The sequence below is a fragment of the Heterocephalus glaber genome, unplaced genomic scaffold (genome assembly GCF_053883595.1).
Source record: "Heterocephalus glaber isolate CG9 unplaced genomic scaffold, H.glaber_assembly_v1.0 deba00001481, whole genome shotgun sequence".
Classification (NCBI taxonomy): Eukaryota; Metazoa; Chordata; class Mammalia; order Rodentia; family Bathyergidae; genus Heterocephalus; species Heterocephalus glaber.
The window spans coordinates 64,891,617-64,917,114 of record NW_028258317.1 but is presented as its reverse complement, the minus strand read 5'-3'; the positions used below and the strand labels follow the sequence as shown (position 1 = coordinate 64,917,114).

Genomic DNA, 25,498 nt, shown 5'->3' with positions numbered 1-25,498 from the left:
TTCTGGGTGCACCTGCACTGAGATGGGCCTTTAAGTGCATTGTTACTTATTTTTTTACTATTGTCTTCAAGTGCCTGGAGAATTCTTGGCCCCATCAGTAGTTTCCACCTGTTTATCATCTTTGCCCCCTCTTCATGAGAGAGGCCATTCACATAAAGGGAGATTTTCCAGTACCTCCTATAATAGCATTCTTGATGTTGCTGCTGTCAGACAGCCCTTCCCACTTGTTTACATAGCACACCAATTTTCTTTTTTCTGCAATGCCCCCAGATAACTGAGTGTGTTAAAGAACAGGAAAAATAGCAGAAATCAAGGAAGAATGATTGGGAGAGAACTGTCAACAAATGCTCCTTTTCACATTTTTTTCCCCTTTCAAAAACGTTTCCATACTTTGTACTGTAAATGCCACTACTGTCACTCTTAGCATTTGAGATGCCATCTAGGGGCATGGCTTTCGACCTCACTGGGTTAAATTTTGATGACAGAGTTGTTCCTAGAGTTGTAAGGTGGGTGAAATTTCCAACATTAAATTTGATTCAGTGGTAAGTGGTACAGAGCTTAGCATTCTAGTGAGGAGAAGGTGGCCATCGACCTTTATTGTTACCCTGGGTATCCTGCTTCATTGTGTGGGCAGCTGTGTGGTAGTAAAGCAAGTGCTGCACCCGTGTTTTAGAAACAACAATGTGGAAACCACTACACCCCATTACATTATAGTTCTGAATGTAAACAACAAAGTCAGTTTCATTATAGTAACATAATTTTCCCAAGCTGCACTAAGTAAAATGTGTATTAAAATTTTAAATGCTTGGCTGTTGTTTGACACAGATGAGGTTACTTTATTCCCTGTGTGTTTTCAGTATCATTATCTTGGGGTTTGGTGTGCGTTTTTCTTGTCTCTCAGTCTGTTCAGATTGTTTTGGTTAGAGCAAGTGCATTTCCCTCTATCCTCAAGCCCAAACCTTTTCCATGATTTTCTGAGGCACCAGAGTACCATTCTGAAAATTCCCAGGGTAGGTCTTTCCCAAATTGTTTGTAAAATATAGAAGCCCCTCTTCCCCAGGTTGTTAATGGAATCCACTTTAGAAAGCAGATGTTCATTTTTTGAGTGGTGACAGGGGACTCGGGTGGTGATGAAGGTACAGTCAGTGCTTGGATGTTGAAAAGTCGTGTATTGTAAACCACAGTTTGATGAGTCACGTGGCATACAAAACAGGAAGGTAAGGACAGAATTTCCGCTTAGATCTTGACTGGGTTTCCTTAGCCTCAGTGCTGGTGACATTTTTGGCTTCATGAATCTCTGTGTGATAGAGCACTATCTGTGCAGTGTAGGATTTATTATTATTATTATTATCATTATCATTATTATTATCAGTATTTTGGTACTGGGGATTCAGCCCAATTTTTACCAGCATCCTTGGCCTCTGGCCACTGGGTGCAGTAGCATTTCACTCCCCAGCCCCAGCTACAACACCAGAAGCGTTTACAGATGGTGCCAGATGTCCCCGGCTCAGGGAGGGGCGGGTGTAAAATTGCTCTGTTTGAGAACCGCTGGTCTGTAGTAGTTTGAAAGCCTGAGAAGCCAGCTGTAACCCTAAACACTGTCATCACTCATCAGACATGTCTCTTCTAAGAGTTTTACAGACTGTTTTGCCTTAGTATTCTTTGTAAACATTTTTTTTTAAAGTACTGTGAACTGACAGGGTCATATACTGAACTACATCCCAAGCCCTTTTCATGTTTAATTTTAGACCGGGTCTTACTAAGTTGCCAGATTATCCAGGTTGGCCTTGAACTTGGAGCCCTCTTCAGTTCCACAGAGTGCTGGGATTGCAGCGGTGCACACCACGCCCAGCTCAGAAGCACTGACTTGTTGGTTTTTTTTTTAACTTTATTTTATTGGTACATTTTAGGTATACAATATAATGACATTTATCATGGGAAATTTGCACCTTTACATAATCTCTCTTGGTTCTTATTTTCCCCCTTGCCCAGCCCTCCCTTCAACCCCCAACACTCCCAATCTACAAAGACTTTGTTTCCAGTTTTTCATTTTCTCATATTAATCCCATTCCCTTCTATCCTTTCCCCTAGCCCTCCCACTTCCCCTTCCCCTTTACCCCTTTTCTTCCTATTTCACATTACCTATTATCCATTTAGTCCTTATTACACTTTCAGTTTCTCACACCAGAGAAACTATTCGGTATTTATACATGTGTGCCCTATTTATTTCACTTGAGAGTATTGCCTCAATGTGCATCCACTTAGCTATAAATGTCTCTAATTTCTCATTTTTTATGGCTGAGTAGTACTCCATTTTATAAAAAACCCCACATTTTCTTGATCCAGTCTCCAGTTGATGGGCATTTGGGCTGCTTCCAAGTTTTAGCTATTGCAAATATAAGCACTAACTTTTAAAAATGCTTCCTAATTATTACAAAGTAACGATTTCCACAGAAGTGTGAATTTTCCTTGCTGCCATATTGCGAAGACATGTAGTTTTCCAAATGTTCGGTGCAGGTTTTAGTCAGTAGAGGGCAGATGTAACATACAGGTTTTGGCCGTATAGCCGTGGCAGTGTCACTCTTGTTCTGAAATGTCTTCTGTAGGTGGATTTTATGCACTTTTCTTTTGGTGAGGATGGTGGGTTCTATATGGCTTCAGGTAAACCTTATTGAGAGAAAATGTTCTCCAGAGGCAGCTGGGGCTGAAGTGTGCCAGCAGCCCTGTTCTGCAGCTCCCGTCTCACTCTTCAGGTACTGACCTTCTGTTATTTAAAGAAATGTGTTTTATCTTAGAAACAGGTTTCATCTGCGAAGGAAGCTTGATTCTTTACTAGCCTCTCTGGAAGAGGCCTGGGAGCACATGAAGTTCTCCTTTTCAGATGTAGGACCAGGATCAAGAGAGCTGACTGCGAACCAGTTTGTGTTGCTGCTGTTAAGGCTGGATGGTGTGGAGGTGTGCTTGTTCCTGGATATAAAGAATTGCTCTCGATACTGGGCAGGGAGAGAAATGTTAAGGCTTCAGAGGAAAAGGGAATTGCTTGGCTCCTTCCTGTGCTAGGAATGGGACTGGACTGCTGTGATTACAGGAGAAATGCTGCCCTGGGAAGCACCATGCTGTGTAGTCCCCACTCTGGTGCTGAGCCCTGGGGACCGCTTTTTAGCTTTGAGTGGGTGTCATCCTGAAGTGGGAGCCCACTACCTACGTCTTCACTTCGGGTGTGCAAGTTCCCATGGGGTAGTGGATGTGAACACACAGTGCTTCGCAGGACCAAGAGGTCAGTGTGCAGGAGTGGATCCGCATTTCCTGGAACCACAGCGCCTTCAGCAGCTGTGTCCCATCTAATTGCTATGTAGTGCTTTGACAAGGTATTGCTTTTGTTTTAAACAAGCAGCTCTCAAGATGACTGAGCTAGGAAAGGCAGAACCCAGAACCTAGTTCCTTGGAATGACGGATAGTGAGCTTTCTTCAAGAGATCTAGAGAGCCAGAGCAGGGTGGAAAGGGTTGTTGCTCTGGGCAGTCAGGCTGTTGAATGTCTTCTTTGGTAGTTATTAGCCTAACTGCTGGGTTTAACCACACACCTCCACTTCACAGCTATGAGAAGGCCCATTGTTGCATAAGCTAGCCCCTCTTGTCAGTAATATTTCAGTGTCAGCTTTCCAGCTCATCTTTCTGAAAGCTGATTGGGATTCTGAAAGAAAAACTACACAGATACCACCTAGTATGTGTTTGCTCGAACCCAAAATCCACCTCCATAGTTACTCTTGTGGTGGTTCCAGTCTGGATTTTGGAGGGAGCTGAAGATGCAAGGAGGGGTGAGGGAGAAGTGTCTTCCACCCTGTGTTAAATCCCTTCCCTCTGCTTAGCCTCTCATCTTCCCTTAATCAGTGCTGTGCTTAATTACCCCACCAAGTTCGCTTGTGTATGCATCGCTGCATTTCCCCCAGAAGCTGGACACAGCTCACACTCTCCGTAGTGGTAGTAATTGCTGGTGGGGCAGACCTGCTCCACATCCTCCTCTGCACACATTTCTCATGGCAGGTGTCTCATTGCTAATTAAGTGCTAACGAGCATGCCCAGTGGACTGTGACAACGCTGCCAGTGTCTTCAGCTTTATGTCTCACCATTGCTGGGCTCTTAAAAGGTGACAGCAAGAATTAGTGTCTTTGGATGACAGGAAGTTGATTTTATGCGTAAAAGAAATTGTTACTATGATCTCAAATGGTGAATGAGTGGTTTCTAAATACTTTTCAAGGATACTATTAATGTTGCCCATGGTGACCCCAGCCCCTGTTCTGTTTCTCCCTCTAATTAGAAGGCAATCTTTGAAAGGAACTTTGAAAAGGAGGCCGACTCCCCGGGACTTTCTAAAGGTGCTGGGAATGGTGGACCATGTACCGCAGAATAGCAGTAGATGCCGGTTATGACTTAAGATGCTGCTTTCTCTCACTCTTGGGTGGGAGGTGTGTTTGGGTTTCAAGTAGAAATCTGTGGCCTGGCTGGACATGACTGAAGGTCTGGCTTGAAGAGTCAATATATTTATTTCATGTAAGCGGGTAATAAGTGGAACAAGTAATTAAGTCCCAGCGAAGTGAGTGTGGATTAGAATCTTTGAGCATGTTCTGAAGTTCATCGTAGAAAGTGAGCGTCAGTCAGTTTACTGTCTCATCAAACGCCAGTTTTCTCTGGACGGCTGAGACATGTCCAGATGGATGAGGCGGGGGCCGTTTCTTAGATTCCCTTCTCATTACGTGCAACGTGCTTGTAAATGCAATATATGCGAGCTGTGGTTCTGTCTAACACATCCCCGAGGATTTGAACCACTGCTGGTATATGCACGACTGGCCCATCAGGCACCTTGTACCAGTGGTGGGACAAATGGACCTAATCACTTTCCTTGAAGTTTTTACTAATAAAATGAATACAAAACTACCCAATGCGACAGCCGTGCATGTCCCACAGGTACCTGCCTGGCAGCAAGATAAGAATTACAGCCCTGTTGTGAACATGCTAATGGGAACAGCTTTATAAGGTCTGGGTGTGTTGAGTGGTAGACTGAGGCAAAGAGGTGTGGTGGAAAAGGCATTGGGAACAGGGACTTGGGTCACCTTGGTCTGAGTCCCACGTGACTAGTGGAAACTGCTTTCTTCGTCAAGCTTCTTAATCTCTCTGGGTCTCTGTGTTTTCATCTGTTCATGGAAGTGGTGGCTTTGGGTGGGGGACTTGAGGAAGGAATGGGGAGACTGTTTCGTCTTGTGGTTTCCGGTTCTTACAAGCCCAGCTCCCTGAGCCCAGCTCTGCAGGCTAGGACAGGAAAGAACGCAGCAGTGAGGGCCATTGACTGAAGCTCCTCCTGCTGAGTGGGAGACTTCAGCAATTTCCCAGAGCTTTTGAGCCCTGGTTCCCTCTGAGAAACAGGAATATCAATAGTTGTTACGTTTTGAGAGGACTTGGTGACAGAGTAACACACAAGGGTCGAGGCCCAGGATGCCTGTTCTTCTTGGTGCGTTTTGGTTTTGTCTGCTTAGACCATTGGGGTAAACGAATGCAGGAAGGTTGGGTGAGATGCAGTCGTCTTGTAACTGGCACTGGTTGGGGTGTGCTTACTGCGTTGTGCAGTGCACACCCCTTCCCCCAGCCTCGCGGCTCTGAAATCCAGAGGAGTCCTGAAATCCTGCAGCATCTTAGATTCAGGGGCAACTGGATTTCCTCCCTGGAGACCCTTAGAAATGGAACTAACTGTAGGTCCTTTCTAACTCTGCCAGACTTGCTTAGCAATGCGCACCACCCCCGTCAGAGGGTGAGTGATGCCGGGAGGTGTCAGTGCACGCCTGAGGGTTAGACGTGGTGGGGAGAAGGGGCTAAGGAGGTAAAAGCTTGTGGTGAATGGAAAGCGCTAATCTCATTTTCCCCCTTTCCTCCCCGTGTCCCTGTCCCTCTCCCTGTTCTGTTTCTTGCACCCCCGATTCTGTTTTCCCCTGGATGCTGCCTCCCTCACTGTGACCACCTCACCTGCTCCCCTCCCTCTCCCCCCCTCTCACCACCTCCAACAGCAGCAGCAGTTGCAAGCTCAGCATCTCTCGCACGGCCACGGACCCCCAGTGCCCCTGACGCCTCACCCTTCGGGACTCCAGCCTCCTGGCATCCCGCCCCTGGGAGGCAGTGCCAGCCTTCTCGCGCTGTCTAGTGCTCTGAGTGGGCAGTCTCACTTGACAATGAAAGATGACAAGAAGCACCATGATGCAGAGCACCACAGAGGTGAGAGGCCGGGCAAGCCGGATTAGGGCTTTGCCCTCATACTCAGACAGTGCTGCAAACGTGTGCATCGCTAACAAGAGCCCCATCCTATACAGAGCAAACAGTGAGCTAAGAGGAACTGTCGCAGAGCTTTCCACGGACACCCATTCTGCCCTGCTCATTTGCAGGGCTTTCCGTGGGCATCTGTAGATTTCTCAGTCTGGTTAGATTGCAGGCATCTTGACATCTTGGCAACTGCCTCGTTAATGCCAGTGGCCTGTACGTATTATGGAAAACTGTTAACTGCTTAATTGGGTAATTTTCAAAGAAAGTAATGTTGTTAAATGGGGCGAAATAAGTTAAATTTGAAAGTGAATGTGTTCAAATGAAAGGTTTGATAATTGCATCTGTTACTACTTAGTTTCATAGGCTTTAATTCTAGTATGCATTAAATATTGGGCAGAATTGCACTTGACTAATTTTTGAAGAAAAGTAATTTATTCTGTCAAGAAATAAAAAAATAGGCTTTGTGTATGGTTAAACTGTAAATCTTATGTTTACAAAATACTGTAATTTTCAGGAAATCACTGTATTAGGAATGTGCAATGACTTATATAAATAAAAGCCATTTTTAAAACTGTTTGGGGCTTGTGTTCTAATTATTCCCCCCTTTTTTTTATTTCTGTTCTTGCCTCTGTGTCTGAACGGGCATGTCTGTGCGTTTCTTGGTAACCTCGGGAGCAGACAGAGAGCCGGGCACAGTAAGTACCCCCACACCCGCCACACACAAACACAGCCCTCCACTGCGCGGCCGCGTACGTCCCTTCTTCATACACTGGGGCACAAACATACCGCCCCCCCCGCCCCCGTCTCTTTCAGTAACCTGGCTTTTTCCTTTTCCTTTTTCTTGTGTAAGGTTATTTTTTTGATATCCAATAGGTTCCCCTCTTTTTTTTTTTTTTTTTTTTTTTTTGAATAAAACGTGTTAGACAAGAAGGGGTATCATTTGGAATTGAGGCTGTTTGCTGTAATTACTCACCTGGAAATACACTTTGATCTAGAGCTCAGACCTACTTTAAAAATGTTCATTGTTGCATTCTGAGTCCTGGTTGCATGTAGCTTTTAGAACAACATTCATTTTTATCTTCATCTTATGTGGGGTTTACAGATAAGAGATCAACCGTGTGTGGAATTGGGTGGTCTTGTGTTACCTCTACCTGAAACATTCACTGCCTTCTGAATGCATCTTAGTTGCTAGGTTTCTATATCTAGTTTTCTTTGCATAATTGTTCTTTTTCTTTGTTTGTTTTTTAAGGCAGGGTCTTGCTGTGTAGCCTAGGCTGACCTTGAACTCAGCATGTAGCTCAGGCTGGCCTCGAATTTAAGGCGAGCCTCCTACCTCCCAGTTTAGCCTCCCAAGTGCTGGGAGCACAGCCATGTGCCACCATGCCCTCTGCATAATTGTTCTTGGAGTGTGAGCTTGGGCTTAAATTTATTTTAGGCCTTACACTGGTCATACAAAAAAATGCTTAAAGACAAAGAAATTCATTGAACTTGGCAATGTGCTTATAGAGTTTACCTTTTTACCAAGCTATATCTGTATTGTATGATGTACATTTTACTGTGCATGGATCTGCCAGGTAGCTGTGGGGACAGCTGTGTCCAAAATGCATCTCTCAAATATTGTTGGAGCAAATAGAGGGTAAGAATTTAGTTCCTACTCAGCTAGAATATCCTGTAATTTTTGCCTCTTCTCTTTTGTTTCTGAACATAGCAATATTTTGACCATCTTTAACATGGAGAAAAATGGGACTTTGAATTTTTAATGGTAATGTGTGTGTGTGTTTGTGTGTTGAACCAAGGGCCTTGCATATGCTAGACAGCGTTCTACCGCTGAGCTGAGCCATCCCCCCTCCCATTTTGATACTTTTCTCTTAGGACTTTAGGGAAAAGTTACATAAGTTTTTCCAGTTTGAAGAGTTTAGGTCCTCCTCCCTTCTGTGTGGAGAGTAGTTACTTTAAAAATTCTCTAAGATAGATCTTAGTGTGCTTTGTGTCGGGATGTGTCTGGAAGAGTGGGTAATGGCTAAAGGAAACTTCTTGGGCTGTAAATTTTCTTTGGAAAATATTGAGGGGGAAGAGAAGGGACACAAAATTATGACTAGGAAATAGAAGTGTAGAAATAAATATACAAAGTACAAATGTGAGTAAACTAGCCTTGACTTAATGGATAGAATCTTTACGTTTTGCACTTCATTGTCCCCACAGATCCCCTTTTCTGCCATGTCCATTCAGTAGAGTATCACATTAAAACCTCAACACTAGACCTGAATACACAATGGTGAAGGTGTGTGGGGAAGACCATCTTGCATGTTTTTGATTTATTGAACTCTTTGGGACTTTATTTCTGATTTAGTATTTTCCCCCTCAGTACTACGGTGTCACCCTAAATGCCTGTATTCATTGGGTGCTCACTACATGTCAGGCAGTGTGGGACACACATCTACAATTTGAAGTATGTAACCAGCAGCACAAGCTTTCTCAGAAGGCCAGGGAGAGGTGACAACATTAGGAGACATGTGACAAAGTGAGCAAAAGTTGTGTAACACAGTGGTATCGCACACGGAGTGTGGGCTTTGAAATACTGTGGACGTGAATCAGTTTGATAGTTAAGCAAGAGGCATCTGTCATTCCTCTGTGCCTGTACTTCTGATTGTGTCCAGTAACCTTATTAAAAGGCTGAAAAATGTATACAAGTATTGAGTTCATCAGGGGAGTGAGAGGTGATTGGAGGGAGGATGATTGATTAGTTGTATCCTTAAAGAGATATAAAACAGTTCCTGAATTTTAGGCAACTGTGATTGTTTCTAAGTCCATATGTTACAGTTAGCAGTCAGTGAACTTTCTGGTAAAAAATGCAGTGGACGCATTTCATAGCCCCATCTAAAAAGTACAGTAATGTAAAAGAAAAGGGTGACTTACATATTATGGCTTGTATCCTTCTTCCTGCTAAATTTTTGACAAATTTTAAAGGTCTTTTAATGTTTTCAGAAATGCATATATTGTGTTTACTGCCGAATTATTTCAGCAGACTCTAGGGTGGTGATGATATAAAAGGGGAAGACTACACTAATTGTAACCTAAACATTTAAGTCTTCAAAGCAGAGTTAAGTTGTTCACTGTCCACGTAAGTGGGATTTTGTTGCAATCACACAAAATTAAGTAGCTCTCAAAACAGTGTAAAATTGAATATGAGCAGCAATGAGTAATAAGATGATGTGTGCTATTAACACCTAAAATACTACCATGCTCGTGTGTTTAATACAGTGGCTTGAACTGCGAAGTCTAGTTCTACTTGGTTGATAAAGTCACTCAGTGGGGTTAAGGGCCATTGCCACAAGCCAATGGCTTTAAACTTTATGGCCTCAAGATCTTACTGTTTCTTCCTTAGAATTAAAATTATTAGGGACCCCTAAGAAGCTATTTCTCTTGGTTACGTACTTTGACATTTACTGGATTAGAAAACTGCTGGTTGTGTAGTTTATTGGTAGAACTTTAGCATCCATGAAGCTCTGGATTCAATCCTCAGTACGCAAAAAAAGGCATTTCAAAATCAGTTGAATAAAGAGCTATTTTCACTTTGTTATCGTAAATGACATTATTAGTGAAAAATCATATTCTGAAAAGAAAAGTGTTAGTGGGATGAGTAGGCTTTTTTTTAAGATGGTGTTGGGGATTGACCCGAGGCCATACACATACTAGATACACACTTTACCCCTGACCTCTGTCCCCAGCCCCTGAATTGGCATTCTTGTGCATGTTTTTAAATGTCTTTAATGCTTGGCTTGAAAGCTCGTTTCTCATCAGCTTCTGTATTCGATCTGTTGTGGTACAATTGTTACGGTTGACATTCTGGAAGAAAATCTGCTATCTAGATCACAGAGACTCAGAGAACCTCCAGACCAGTAAAACCAGAACTCTCCATCGTTACCTTTTCCTGCCCTTCTTTCTATATTGAATGTACTAGAGTGGTACCTCGCTTCACAAACTTAATTCTTTCCACGATTCTGGTTGCAGCCATATTGCAAGCGTAGTCCATACATGCTTCCAACATGCCTGCAGTTAGTACATGCAGTACAGATATGCTTGCAGTTTGGCTGCAATCAGAATTGCGGAACGAATTAGGTGACCAGAATTGTGGAAAGAATTAATTTCATGGACTGAGACAGCACTGGGTTCAAATCAAGTACAAAAAAATTAGATACTTCTGTAGATCCAAAGGTAACTTAGATGTCTATAGAGTTATAGCTGTGAGCCTAAAGCTGCTTGGTAGGTACTTCCTGTTTATTCTTAATGACAAAATTATTCAATTTTCTAGTTTAAGCTTTTATGGCAGGGAAACAAATGAGCTTTAATATAAGCAATTTGTTTTAATGTAAAACCTGGAAAACAAAAGCAATAAGAACAAAATAAAAATATGAACACTTTTAAGTTCTTGTTTCTGAAAGGGGTGAATATAAAACTAGGAACTTTTTAGTGACTTGCTGTGTTTTTTGTTTGGTTGGTTTTAAATTTGATTTTTCTAATTCTCAATCTTTTTTAAAAAATAAGTCTAGTTATACGAGTGCAGCTGTTGAGCAGAGAAATAGGAAATGACTTAAAGTAGTTTATATACAGTAGTAATAAAAAGTGATAATACAGAGTAGTAATAAAAAACCTTTTATTTTGATAAAGATAAATTACATTAAATTTTGGCTGAAGGAGCTATCATTTAAATAACCTGCTTGAAAGACTTGAATTAGAGAATTGACAGGGTTACATAGCTTTAAAAAATTATAGAACATTGCATACAAATATTTTACTCATTTTACAAACATTTACCGAGCACTTAGCTATATGCTAAGTGCTGTTTGAGGCAGTGCATGTTCTTGGTGCTGCTTTGCACGCATCTCTTTTAATGTTATATGTAAATATATGTTGAATATAGTAATACTAAAATACCTAACTCGTGTGATTGCTACTTGGAAAGGGAGGGGTCTCTGGTGTGTCTGGGGGAGCCACCAGAACAGAGGACTTGCTAAAGTTGTGTACAGAGTGAGGTGGGTTGGTGCTTTTTTGCATAACAAAAACTCAAAAAGGGTTCCTGATCCAGAAGTCTTATGCCTCACTCACCTACACTACCTGTCATAGAACACAGCCCATCATTTTATCAATGAGATAGCAGTGTCCTAGAGACCAAGGGCTTCTGTCAAGTAGTGATTTAGATAAAGAGTTTTGAGGTGATGTCTGAGGGAGCACTTTGTCGCTCCTTGACTCCTTGACTGACTTCTAAAATCATCAGTGTCCATATTTTGAACTTACTCAAAGGTAACTAGGGCAGTCATTGCTTTATTTAGTAGAAGATGATTATTTTTTATTTTCTTACCTCTTCTTGACTAATTAATTGGCAGAGGTAGGACCGGGTCCAAGTTCAGGACTACCCATTGCTTGATTTTTTTCTCAAAATGACACTAAACCTTATAGAGTACAAGGAGGAGATTAAGACTTGCTTTGCTTTGAGGATACTGTGGTCTCTTTCTGAAGAAATTTGGATTCATACAGCATTGGTGAGTGGCAGAAAGAACCTGAGTTTTGGACAAAGGCAGCTGAGGGTGGGATGCTGGCTGCATGGGCAAGACTTTGCAGTAGGGTGAGAATAGGGTGCCTCACGGAGGGGGAGGGTTAGGGAACCTCAAGCGGGAAGGCGCCTGACGGTAGAGCAGGTGCCTCAGGAATTCCTGTGCAGAATAGCAGACAGTGACTATATTAGTTACTCTCAGCCCGGTCACTTGTGATGTCTTGTAAGACAAACTGCATCAGGCAGCTATGGAAGTGAGGAGCCACAGGCCACGGTAGATGCTGGGGATCATTCTCAGAGTGTTAGCACCAGGAAACGGTTCCCTGCTCACCCTGACTTGATCCTTTTCTGTAACACTCAGTGCTGTCAAAGATAACCAGGGATGAGCAAGGTCAGTCTCACCTAAATATGAGTTAATCTTGACCTGATATGCTGAGAAATGGCCTGGAAATGAAGACTAAAACGGAGATGTGAAAATTTTAGATTTTAAGTAAGGTGGAAAACACATAAGTGTTCTCTAGCAATTGCCTCTGCAGATTTCCTTTTGGCAAAATTTAAAACAGTGTGTTTAAAAAACTGGGTTCTCTTTATGGAAACTTGTGTCATTGCTGTGAACCCCAAAGAAAGGAAAGGCCGGGTGATTTCCAGGCTCGGACGGTGATCTCTCTTGTACAGCATGGAGGCAGCCATTTACTATGGCCACAGCTACTCACCAAGGAGATGTTTGGCCTGCGTGCGACTGGAAAACATCCCCAGCCCACTTGCTATGACCACAGTGAAAAGAAGTGTCTTGTGCTAATGAAACACAGCAGAACTGATAGAAAGAATGTTTTACTCCCAACCATCTTGGCCTTCAGTTTATGTTCTATAATTAGAAACCTCTAGGCCCAGCATCTTGAGTGAGTTTTTAAAAACTTTTCCCCCTTTTGACCTCATGATCATTTTTATCATTCTCTATAGAAAATAGGACACTTGGCATCTCCGTCTTTGAAATGAGGAGATGTGGACAGAAGTACTCATATCTAAATGACTCAAGTCCTGATCTGATGCTTTCTAGTTTTAAGGCCTTTTCTTGTATTAGAAAATACAGATTGAGAATTGTTTATCTGAAAACCTTGGAACCCAGTGTGTTTTAGATTTCTGAGTTTTTCATATTTTGGAATGTTAGCATGGACTTTATTAATTGAGCATCCTTAATCTGAAAATCCAAAATCTAAAATGCTCTGGAATTCAAACCTGCACTCAGAAAATTTCAGATTTCAGAGATTTGTGGGTCTTGGATTTCTGGACTAGGGGTGATCAGTCTGTATCTCATCGGAGGCTAGAGAGCTGAGAAGTACAGAAGCACCCTAGTAGAAAGCATGCATTCAAAGGTTTAACATAGAGGTTGGGTTTTACTGGGACCCAATCCTGAGTTGGGGAGTGATGGTTTCATGAGGTCATTTAAAAATTACTTTTAAATAATTGTATTTATTGGCTGCCCAGAGTTAATTTGTTTTTGTTTTGCTTTACCTGGAAGAGGTGGAAGGGCAAGATGGGAGTGAGGAGGTAGTATGTGTTTAATATGCCATCCAGCCCCCGATTCACTGGCTGTTGCATTCAGTGTCCCTGCAGGGCCACGCTGCATCTGGTGAGTCCTCCTGACCAAGCCACCCACCTGCCTTTGACAGTGCCAAGGTCCTAGGTCAAGGTGTAGGAGCACTTCAGTTCTTCCCCATATTTTGCATGCAAGCTATGAAATGTGTACTCCAGACTCCCTGCGTGGCTGAGCCCCTGAGATGCTATGTGCTTGCCATGTGGACACATTTTCTGATTTCTCCATGTTGCTGACAAGCAGGGATTCCATAAATCTTTGGGTTAAGAGTGCATTAGTTAAAATGTCACACATAATCTGTGAATGACCAGTTGGACTGTTGCAAAAAGTACAGTGCGGGGTGATGGCTTAATTGGTACCAGGTGTAGACAGAGAAGGCACACAGATGTGACGGGATGCGTCGTTACCTAATTGTTTTAATGTTCACAGAGAAGTTAATTGTCAGTGTAGAGTGTGCTAGCAAATTAGGTTCCCACTGCCGCAGTGTAACCAAGGATAAATGAGGTGTCAGGAGTTTCCAATCTGTACCTCTGACACAAACACTTTTCCTGCGGGGAAGAGAAAGTTCCCAAGGGGAATCAGCATGGCAGCTAACGAAAGCCATTTGAATAATGTGCATTATTTTCCCATTAGGGAAACCTGTCTAGCTTTGGCTGTACCCATGAGTGGGTATTTTGTTCAGATTTGTGTCTGGTAGTTTCCTTCAGGGTTAAACATGTTGGCAGAAGAGCTGTTGGAGGTCTGGAGATTCTTGAAGACCTCTGTGACTAGTGTTCAGGAGTATTAACAGTGTAACATCTCACCAAACTTTCTTTCAGTCTCTTAGTCCCCTGTAGAGCTATCTCAGTAGATGTGAACAGCCATGATTCTTGAAGCACTAAAGAAAAGTATAATTCTTGGAAGAAGACCATAGAGACTGGTCTTTACCCATGTTGAAGCCCTGGGTCTTTGGACTCTTAGTCTTGAGTGAATGTTCAGAAGATAGGAAAGGGCATGGGGTTGTCCTGAGTGGTTGTGATAAAGGAAGCATGGAGCTCAGATCTTAGTGTTTAAGCAGAAGAGTCTGCTGGGCACTCTGTGGGGTCAGTACTCCACTGTTTACACTGTTCAGCTCTTAGATGCAGGTACAGTCTTATAATTGCACTGGGTTGTTACTGTTGTAAGAGAAGATATTGGCCTCTCCTACCCACTGTATCCAGACACTTTGCCAACCACCTAGCTAACTTGGCACCCAGCATAGCGCAGCAGGGAAGGGTCCTTGTTTGTGTTTCACACTAGGGAACTGTGCTGTGGCCTGACTCTTTGAGGGAGAGCACACAGGTTCTGTTGCTGGAAGATGGGCTTATTTTCCTTCTGACTAGGCCTCTTGCTCCTCGTTCCAGTGGTTCTGTTCTGTCATCACTGTTAGTGCGGGTAGATGTGATTTCCACAAAGCATCCATTAACAATGCCAAACAGTTTGGCTGTTGCCCGCGAAGACGTCCTCCGATGTTTGATGTTCTTGAAGATTCCCAGGTCTGCTTAAGGCTGAGCAGTCTTGCTGTTGTGGAGATGCCTCCTCCATTGTCACACCGACAGGATCATTTGTCTCCTGCAGTTTCTCCCTGTAAATGGAGAGAGCCAGGCCAGCCAGGCCAGCTTCGGGGCCCACTTTCGGTCTAGTACTGAACATTGTTGAGGAGTCTTTTTTTTCCTTTTTCCCTTATTTGTGACTTGGGAGATATGCCTCTCGCTTTAGCATTTTACTTGGCTTTGCATTCTTAAGCGTGTGTAACACATAAGGTGTAGAAAATATTATGGTTTTTAGAATTGTAGATTGTTTTGAAAACTTTTCAAGTCTTGATTTGCTCAGGTTTGGGACATCTCCCACAGGTTGTATAACTCCTATTTTAAGTTCCTGTAGAAAACATAAGGTAAATAAGATGATTTTGTTTATATCTTAACAAAATTTTAAAACAAAGGAAAACTTATATACAGTCTGGAAATCCCAGTTCTGGGGACATTTATAATCAAAGTCTGCCCAGCATTTACAGTGTAGGGAAAATTCCTGGCAGATCCTTCAATTTTACCAGCTGCAAGGTGAAATAAAACTTTGAGTTTCTTAGCTAGAATGAGAGTCTGTCAGTTAGTATGGCAGCACTGATTCTCATATTGATCAAAAAAACTGATTCATGATTAAATATTTATTTGGCAGATAAATATTTGTAAAAAGAATTCTGCTTGTTGAATGCTATGTTGTAGACTAAAATCTTTAAAAATGTTGAGTCTGGGAAGAGCTGTCTATGGTGGCAGGTAGGTCTGTAGAACTGTTATCTCTGGGGACTGGTATCACAGGGAGCCAGTGCTGGGTGCAGTGGCACAGTGCATGATATGGCTCTCTACTGACGTCCTAGTTAGCACAGCGTTCATGAACAGAAAGCCAAAAATCTCAGACTGTTTTCATTTTATTATTATTGCTGTTAGGATTATTATTACAGACAGTCTTGCTGTGTTGCCCAGACTGGGCAGTCCATTTTAAAGTAGGCTTTACTTTTTTACCTAATTATGTTTTCACATGATTGGTGTGGTAGGCTTATTTATAATCATATAAATCAAAGGACTCTGAGTGGTTTGGGGGGAGGATTAGAAAAAAACGTGCATTAGACATTATGTCATGTTAAAATGTTAGAGATGATAGTTTAAAGAGCTTGTATGGGTTAGTGATTTGTATTTCGGTACAGGTATTCTGTGTACAGAAACAGCTTAGAAATCACCCTTCTGAAAGGGAATTTGACATAATGGTGTCCTGTGTGTATATTTGTGCCTGGGATAAACTAGGGTGCTGTCTATGCTAGGCAAGCGCTGTACCAGTGAGCCACATTCCCAGCCTTAGGAAGAGCTTGCAGATCGTAGGCCGACTATCCTGCTCCCTGGACACTCCAGTAAAACTAGTGGATGAAAGATACATCTTCAAGGTTGCTTTGGCTTCTTTCCAGGTTTGAGAATTGTCTTCTGTGTTTGGAATGACAGAAACAATCTCAGTGTCATTCTTTTGCAAATGGTCTCTTTTTAAATGTTTATTATGTAATAAGGACCATGATATTCTGTAACATTGGAGCCTAAATTTTGAAGAGCAAAGGATGTTCACTTAATACTCAGTTTTCTCTCTTAGTTACTAAGAAATGTGAAAATGGGTCATAACAACCATCAAGACAACTACTTTCCACCCTTCAGCCATGAGGTACAAGCAGACTATGCACGAGGGCAAAATACTTTTGGTGTCTCAAGACATGCAGCAATACCTGCGAAGTCACTTCAGGTTTCTGAGAGCAAATGGAACCACAAAGATGAGGTCCCCCCAAGCAAAAGTTAAAACACTAGAATGGTTGCTGTTGCTGCCAGTGCCGCTCATTAGGTTGCAGCTGTTTGCTCATGTTGAGAACAACCAACCTGGTGTCACAAGACAGTTGCTCAGTCACACAGGTAGAACCTGAGTTCCTAGGACTGCGGTGGGAGGATGGAGGCCACTCTTGATGAAGCAGCCTTGAGGTAGATGCCTGCCAAGCACTAGTCCATCTGTCAGGGCGTGGGCAAACCAGGCCTTCCCGCTCTTTCCCAGGCCTTTCCGGCCCACCCTCTCAGCTCCCTTGTTCTGAATCACTTTCACAGCATCAGTGGTGTGAAGAGAACTTGTAACTTGTGGAAGTTTGCCAGTTGAATGGGGCTAGTTTTCAGATAAGCAGGGGTGCTAATTACTAGCCCAGTCCAAATTTAGAGGAACTTTCAGAGCTTTTCAAAACCCATTCAGTGCAGGCCTCACTTGAGCTGCTCAAGTGGAAATTACAGTAGTAACTTCTAACTCATGGAAGCAGAGGCATCAAAGTGTAATAGCTTCTAAGGTCTGCAGAAATGTTACTGTTTCTAACAGAAATTGTATTTTTCTAACAGAAGTATAGTTTACTTTTACATTCACAATTCTACCGCAGATCATTTTGAAAATAAGACAGTAAAAAGCAGTGTGGGATGGCTGAGTGATTTGGAAGCCCAGTGCTAATACACAGGAGAACTTTGAAGACAGCCCTGTGGAGGGACTTTGAAAACTGCCAGCAGATGCCAGGCGTGTGGCACACTCTGGGAGGCTGAGGCAGGAGGAGCCCAGCCTGGGCAGTTTAGCAACTCAGAGAGACCTCTCAAATGAAGAGGGCTGGGGGATGTGTCTCCATGTGAAGCTCCTCAGTTCATTCCTCCGTATTGGGGAGGGGGAGAAGCTAGCCAGTCCAGACCATGGGCCAGGTTTTGCTGGACACTTGTGTGGATGTAAAGCTGAGCAAGAGACTGCCCTGCCCCTGATGCATCTGCTGAGTCTGGAGGAGACCACAAGGCTAAAATAATCTAGAGCTGGACAGGCGTATGAAAACGCTTTTCCTAGTGCTGGTTAGCACTTTACAGAAGTTCTGTTAAATCTCCTTTATATCCTTCCTCAGGCTGTGAGGCTGGGCGGAAGGGCTTAGTTGTTAGCAGACCTTTATCAATCTAATTAATTCAGGGATCCAGCTGGCTCACCTTCCAGCCCCAGCCACTGTGGTAAAGCCATGACTCTGCGCTTCTCCATATTGAGTTGCTCGGATCCTTCCACCTTCTTTTATCTGAGCCTCCTGGCATTTGTGTAGCTTGAATAGTCAGGAATAAAGGACTTCAGCTGGCTTTAGAGTCAGCCCCTGAAGTGGGCCAAGAGGCTTCGGGTTGCCTTCTGGTCCCCAGTTTTGATTTCCTCCTGCCTGTAGTTGAGCTGGGAACCCACTCCCATGGCTGGGTTGGTCTTCTTCCCAGGGGAGCTTTGAGAGCCAGTGCCTGGCTGGTCACTGGCTGGTGAGGAGTGGAAACGTATGGTCCTAAAAATGTGGCATGGAATACTTGGTTTGGGTACATATTACCTTAGATTTGATCTAACTTGAAAGTTTCCTCTGCGGCCCGCTATTTTAAATTATGACAGAGGAAGGTATCATAAGCATTTGTTGGTCCGGGACCATCCCCCTTTCGTTCTCTAACATCTTTTGCAAAATTGGGGTTATCTGGGCTTTGTGAAAGGAGGTTTTTGCACAGCTCATTCAGCATTGTTCAAGGCAGTAACACATCACTGAACAAATTGCCTCTTGCATATGCTAATCCTGCACTTAAAAGAACTCATTGTAACATGTTCTCATGCTTTAGCCTGAGGGGAGATGGGAATTGAAGGGATGTCAGATCATGTCATGTGACCCCAAAATATCTAAAATGCCTGTTTTCTTTGGGTCAACAGTTCGCACTCAGCATATGCCAATGAAAGTATCCTGTGTGGTTTGTGGAAAAGATTAGTCCTTGTTCCTGCTTTTGTGTGGGGGAGCTGGTCTTGCTATTGAAGATTCACTGGCTGAGATTTCCCCTTGGGGTCTTAAATTTCAGTGCTATTGGCAAGCAACACCAAATCTTATTTTCAACAATAAAATAAAAGAATTCAAAAGTTTCTCCATTGTTGCTGTGGAAAATGTGATTTGCCTTTTAGGAAGCTATGCTGTTAATCCCACCTGCTTCCTTTGTGTCCTTTTAGAGTGGTACATAGTGACTCTTAGAGTTAGAGAATATGCCTGATAGAGCAATCTCAGGGTTGCTTAGAGCCCGTTCATTTTCCTGACTAGGAAGTCTCAGTGGGAGAGAATAAAAACACATCCACATTTAAACAGCAAACTCCTGTTTCCCCAGCACTAAATAGAACAGAACCATTTTGAGTGAGTAGAGCCTGAAGGATCCACTTGGATTTGGATGGTTACTGTTAAGTCTCAAGGTCCTTCGAAGTGCAAAAAGCACTTAGGAATGTTTGCCTCCAAAGTCTGTGTGGACAGATGACTCAATGTGATGAAAGGCTGGGTGGGTATCACTTGTCTAAAACAGTTCTCACATCCAGTTTGGGTTTTCATATGTACAGAGTGGGCTTGCAAGCAGTCTTTGATTATTACTATTACTATTTTTCTTTGTCTTGCAGAGTAATTCCCTCTTGGTCCCAGATAGTCTAAGAGGTACCGATAAACGAAGAAATGGACCTGAATTTTCCAATGATATAAAAAAAAGGAAGGTGGATGATAAGGATTCCAGCCACTATGTAAGTAAATAAAAGATTTTGAGTAGATTTGTTTGCTTACTGCTCACCTTCTAAGTCAGTATTCAAGTGTATTCCAATATCTCCATGATAATTCCACACCCCTTAATATAATTCTAGAAAAGAGGTAGGTTCTCATGTTCCATAGGTTATTCTTTCCCTTTAAGGCTATAAATTATGCTTCTGTTTGGCTTAATTTTCCATTTTAGACTTTCTGCTATAGTTATATGAAGGGCTGTGAGAATGTGGAGCCTACCTCATGTTCTCAGTGGCTGTGCGGAGTCCTACTTGTAGAAGGGGTCTGCCCCAGCACCTTGGAATTCCAGTTTTTGAATGAAAGCTCTGCATTTTCATTTTATCCTGGCCCCTGCAAAGTTAGTAGCTATTCCTGCTCAAATAAAGTAAAAATTGTGGTGTTACAGAATACCCTTTGGATGCTATTCTGATGTTCTGGTAAGATACCCAGGCTCCTATTAGTTTTAAGGTGGAGGTCTTTGTCTTCTGTTGTGAGTCACAGTTAAGTGGAAGGAACATCAGAGGTATCTCATTCACACCCCACAGTTGAGCTTGCTTGACTGGTTGGTGGAGTAAGGGCTCAGATCCTGCTGAACCTGCATTCAGAGGAAACCAGGTCAGGCCAAATGCCTCTGGTCTTGGGGTCGTGAACATTGTAGCAGTATGTAACTTGGACCCACCTTAGGTATCTCTGAGTGTTTGTTTTAGGGTGGGTGGGTTCTCAGGAACAGCTGAGGGCTGAAGTCTGAATTGGGCCAATTCTCTTGCCCTTGGCGGAAGAGGTATCCACTGTGCCGGCTGTGTAGGGTTTAGACACTGGGCCTTTGTCTCCCGCTGGCCTGCTCCAGCTGATACTAATGATGGGGCACATCTCTCGGACTCCAGCTCAAGTTTGTGTCAGGAAGCTTGTGCTGTTACGTGAATTATTTTATTTAATTCTGACTACAACCTGATGTGTTGGGTGCCGACATCTCCATTTTATACAGAAAGAAATGTAGCCTGTAGATTTTTCATGATTTTTGAAGGTTAAAGGCCGAGCCTGAAGGTACTTTTAACTCCGAAATCTCTTACTCACTATATGCTCTTACTATATTAAGATTCTCGAACACAGTCCTCCTAGGATTGATATTTTGCCAGAAGTCCTTAAATCAGTCTATAGTTTGGACTACAGAAATTGCTGAACTTCAGTTCTGAGTTGCAAGGCCTGAATATATAACTTATATTTAACAATGAATGACCTAGGATCTGTAGGTTAGCATGATGGTTTTGTTACCTGCTTGTACTAGGTGCAGTATTTCTGGTTGGATAGATATTTGTGTGCGGCATATGAGATACGTTGGAAAATCTGGTGGAAAAGGCCGCAGACTGCAGATGTTCAACGCCAGAAATCTGTAATGTGCTGAGAATGTGCAGATTTGCAGAAGGGCTCGAAACGGAGCTGAGATTTATATTACAGAAGACTGGAAGACTCACCTCAGTATTAGAAACAATACTCCAGTGCTAAAATAGAGAGGGGTTGGATAACAGGTATCAAAGAAGAGTTAAATAGGAATAAGCTCTCGTGTTCTGTGACACAACCGGATGACTACAGTTTTTGGCTACCTGTTAAGTATCATAGGAGGAACTAGAGTTGAAAGATTCCAAGCACAGAGGAGTCATAGGAGATGGAAATGCTAATTATCCAAATTTCATCATTACACATGTGTTCATGAATTAATATACATGTACCCCATACATGTGTAGATTTGTTGTGAATTTAAAAGAAAAATAATTTTTTAAAAATTAAAAAGTACCATTAATACAAAGTAATTGTTTTCTTCTTTTTGCTATTTCAACCTATACGATCAGGCTGTTTTTAGAATTTGTTTTTTCTGAAAGGGAAAACCTTCTGATTGATGTTCTTTCACCGTAATACTTGAGAACACCTGTGCTTTTCTGTGGGCTTTAAGAGAAAACAAATTTTATTGTTAGTTTTGTTCCTTTTTTTTATGAAAATATGTTTTTCGATAGACTCTTATTTCGGATTACGCTGTGAAACTTTTCTGTTGCCACTAGTGAATTGCAAGACACTTTTGTAACAGTAACTGAAGTGTATCGTGTAACACACGATTGAAGAAAATAAGTTGGATCTCCCACATGTAATAGTATGGGTATGGTTGGAAAAAAAAATTTAAGACCTGAATGCAAAGTTAAGGGTAAACTTTCTAACCTGAACTTGGAGAACAGAAGTTCACTGTGGCTAATAGGTAATATTTCTCATCATTGTTTGTGTCATCCTAATTGACAGTGGTATCAGTAAAAGGATCTTTTCTTTTTAACACCCTAAACTGGGGCTCTACTCCTTTTCAAGAACTACAGTCCCGTGAGATACCCTCCTTTTTAAATAGGCTTATCATGTTTCTCTTCACTAACGGCTATATAAGGCCTTCTGGCTAAGAACATAGATTTTTCAGACTGTCCTGGTCTTTGACGTAAGAGTGATCACATCATTAAATTGAACGGCTTTTCTGAGTCTTTTCCGGACGCAGTGAGGGCTTGGCGTTTCCTCTGATTAGCAAAGTGTACAGCTGTAGGAAGAGACAGTAAAAGCCCTGTTGCAGGATGGTGGTTCCTTCCAAACATTGCCACTTGTCTTCCTTTCATCTCTCTTACAAACATTCTGAGCTGATTGCTAGAAGAGCTTTATTTCTGATCTGAGGTTAGATCTTTCTTTTTTTTTTTTTGCTGAAACCAGTAAGTAACCCCAAGGGAAAATGGTTTCAGTAAATTTGTTATAATTTATAATTATGAATAGTCTCTGAGTACCTGATTAGCTGGCTGTCTCCTTGAAGGTAATACATAGAAAACCAATGATATGAAATCGTGGGCTTAATTTGAAATCAAATGAAACATACTGAAACATAGGCATACAGATTTCAGATGAAAAGAGGTGATTTCCGATTAAAAGAGTCAACCATTGCAAACACTTTTGAGCCCTGCCAGGGTACCAGGTTTTTGAAGCCTGCCATATCCTGTAAGCAAATTCTGCTCGGATAGCTGGTTTGCTGCTGCAGCAGAATTCCCTCCTGGAGCTGTGTGTAGCTCCAGGTCATTGAGAAGAGGGAAAGGCTGTGCCGTGCTGATTGCAAGGGCTGCCAGTTGGGAAGGGAGCACCAGCTGTGTCCTGAGGAGTTTTGTAGCTCTCCTGCTACCCAGAACTATAGGACGAAATTGAGGTATGCCCAAACGCATTCTTTGCTTTTACCAAACAGCATTAAAATTTCTTTTTACAGGACAGTGATGGTGACAAAAGTGATGACAACTTAGTTGTGGATGTTTCTAATGAGGTAATCATTCTTTTCAGTGACGTTTATCTTCAGAATGACTTGAACAATGTTGAGAGAAAAACCCAGTAGTGAGTGAATGAAATAGAGCCACAGTATTTTGGTCTTTTGGGTCTTTATGCATTAAGAACTCAGTGGTTGTTCATGAGCGATAATAATCTGATATAGTTGTCATTTCCTCTTTAAAAAAATGTGAGCTAGGTTTTAGCTCAATGACAGAGGGCTGCCTCAGCCTTTGCAAGGCCCTGGGTTCAATCCCAGAACCCACCCCCTGTTCCCCCTAAACATCTCGATCCCTAGTCATTTTGGATTTTTTGTTGTTGTTTTTTTTTTTGGTACCAGGGATCAAACTCGGATCCTTACCCTTGTGCAGCAGGTGGCGAAACCACTGAGCTAAATCCCTGACCCGTCATTTTGGATTTTTAAGTTGAATGTCTGGTTCTTATTTCTTTCCGTTGCCCTCTAGGAGAAGAACTTTGGCATGATTGTTTTCTTTATGGTATGATTATGGATGCATTACAAATACCATCTTGATCATTATAACAGCATTGCTAGATATGTCACACACCTCCACTCTGAAAGACTTTCGGTATTTCTTAAAGAATTAGCTGGTGTGGTGGTGCATGCCTGTGAACCAAGCACTCTGGGAGGCAGAGGCAAAAGGATCGAAAGTTCAGCCCAGCTGGGCCAACTTAGGAAGACCTGGTCTCAAAATATAAAGTAAAAAAAGGGGTGGGGGGGGTATCTCAGTGAGAAGGCTCTGAGTTCAATCTCCAGTACTGCAAAAAAAAAAAAAAAAAAAAAAATGTGAAAAACTGTCCATTAGAAGCTAACGCATAGAAACTTTTGATTCTGCTTGTTGAGGATCCTGCTTCCCCTCGTGCAAGTCCTGCCCATTCACCCCGGGAAAATGGAGTTGACAAAAACCGCTTGCTGAAGAAAGATGCTTCTAGCAGCCCAGCATCCACAGCCTCCTCGGGAAGTTCCACCTCTTTGAAGTCCAAAGAAATGAGCTTGGTAGGCGGAGTACTGGTGCTTCCTCTTTGAGCAGTGTGTTTTCCTCTGTGGCCCTTAGGAGTCCAGAGCATGAGAAACAGATTGCAGAGAGTGTTGACAAGTGAGATCCTAGCGTGTGTTTCCATTCAGCGCTTCCTTGCTTTGGCACTCATGTGTCTCAGGCCATGATTACGGGGGTTGCACAGGCTTCCATGTTCCCCGTGAAAAGCTCTGAGAAAGTTGCCAGTTAGCGAATACTAGCTCAGACCTCAAACGTTTGGGAAAGTTGTAATTTTTTTGAGCTGCCCATTTATCTGGTGACTGACCGTCCTGTCGAGGCATGTTATGGACCATGCCTGGGTATCACGGAGCTTGTCAGGTCGGAAATAGACACAGGAGGCCCTGGGGAAGGCCAGGAACTAGCGTTGTTGGGGCGTACCAGAGCCCCTTCTTGGAGTCATTTATTTATTCAGCACACTTGGCTGAGCGTGTCATGTCTTTGCTCTCATTACCCCTCACACGGTCCCCCTGATATTATCTAATGTCACCCATGGGGAAGAAAGCCCAAGGAACTTGCCAAGGCCAAGGCCCATCCGATCCAAGGCTGGAAAGAGTGGGGATCTCCCCTTAGCCTGTGCTCTTTATTACACCATAGTGCTTCTTGGATGATGTTTTAGTGTCTAGGAAAGATGGAGAGACAAAAGACGATGCCCTGGTAACACTGCTGTTGAGCCCCTACTGCACTGGGGGACCATGCTGTTCCAGTAGTGAGTGGGTGGTGATGCTTAACTCCCAGAGCTAACCCTTTAGGCAGGTTTCTGTCTCAGCACAGTGGCGAGGCTGGTTCGAGGGCTGGTGCCTCTGAAATGCTGGTGTGCTTCTCTTAGAGCTGATGGCCTTGCTGTCCCCTGCATTCGTGTCAATCCTAGGGCTACCTAAGGCAAGAGTGGGAAGCCTGTCTCCCTCACAGGCACTTGGAGGCCAGGGTGTGTGTTTCTGAGGGACTGGGACCTGTTCTCTGGGTGGTCATCCTTCTGACTTGGCATAGCGCCAAAACCCACAGGCCTGATGGAAAATTCTTTTAAAAATAAAATCTGCGGAGGAAGAAGTGTGATCATGTTCTGCGGCTCTAGCTCGAGTTTTAATTCTGGCAGGAAGAGGAAAGGTCAACATTTCTTGCTCACAAGTTAATGCTGTCAACATTGTGTGGATTTATGAAAATTGGATGAGGGAGTAGCTAGAAGGTGCCCAGTGTCCCAGCTGCTGTTGTGATAAATTGTGTAATATGGCTTGGATTAAAATTAATACTCATTTAATTTGTTTAATGATACCAGCATGAAAAAGCCAGCACGCCTGTTCTAAAATCCAGCACACCGACGCCTCGGAGTGACATGCCAACACCGGGCACCAGCGCCACTCCAGGACTCCGTCCAGGCCTCGGCAAGCCTCCAGCCATGGAGCCCCTCGTCAACCAAGCGGGTACAGTGTCACTGCTCGTTGTGCTGTGATTGTTCCTCCTTTCCTGGCTTGGTGTGCTGTCTGTTAATCTCGTGGTACAATTTCCCCATGGATCTGAAATGTGCTCAGGGCCACCCCCTTCCTGT

At 43.0% G+C, this 25,498-nt stretch overlaps 1 protein-coding gene across 14 annotated transcripts in view; it reads left to right on the top strand.

Annotated features, from left to right (window-relative positions):
- Positions 1–25,498, top strand: part of Tle1 (TLE family member 1, transcriptional corepressor) — an 89,402-nt gene that overhangs the window by 37,937 nt on the left and 25,967 nt on the right. For 10 of the 14 annotated variants that reach the window (XM_087184157.1, XM_087184148.1, XM_087184154.1 and 7 more), the window contains 6 exons: positions 6,055–6,259; positions 6,983–6,999; positions 19,447–19,563; positions 22,848–22,901; positions 23,763–23,915; positions 25,229–25,373. In XM_087184157.1, the coding sequence (XP_087040283.1) occupies positions 6,055–6,259; positions 6,983–6,999; positions 19,447–19,563; positions 22,848–22,901; positions 23,763–23,915; positions 25,229–25,373 (691 nt within the window). The remainder of the gene's footprint in view (positions 1–6,054; positions 6,260–6,982; positions 7,000–19,446; positions 19,564–22,847; positions 22,902–23,762; positions 23,916–25,228; positions 25,374–25,498) is intronic. The other 4 variants (XM_087184155.1, XM_013078793.3, XM_087184153.1 and 1 more) reach the window with 1 other exon arrangement.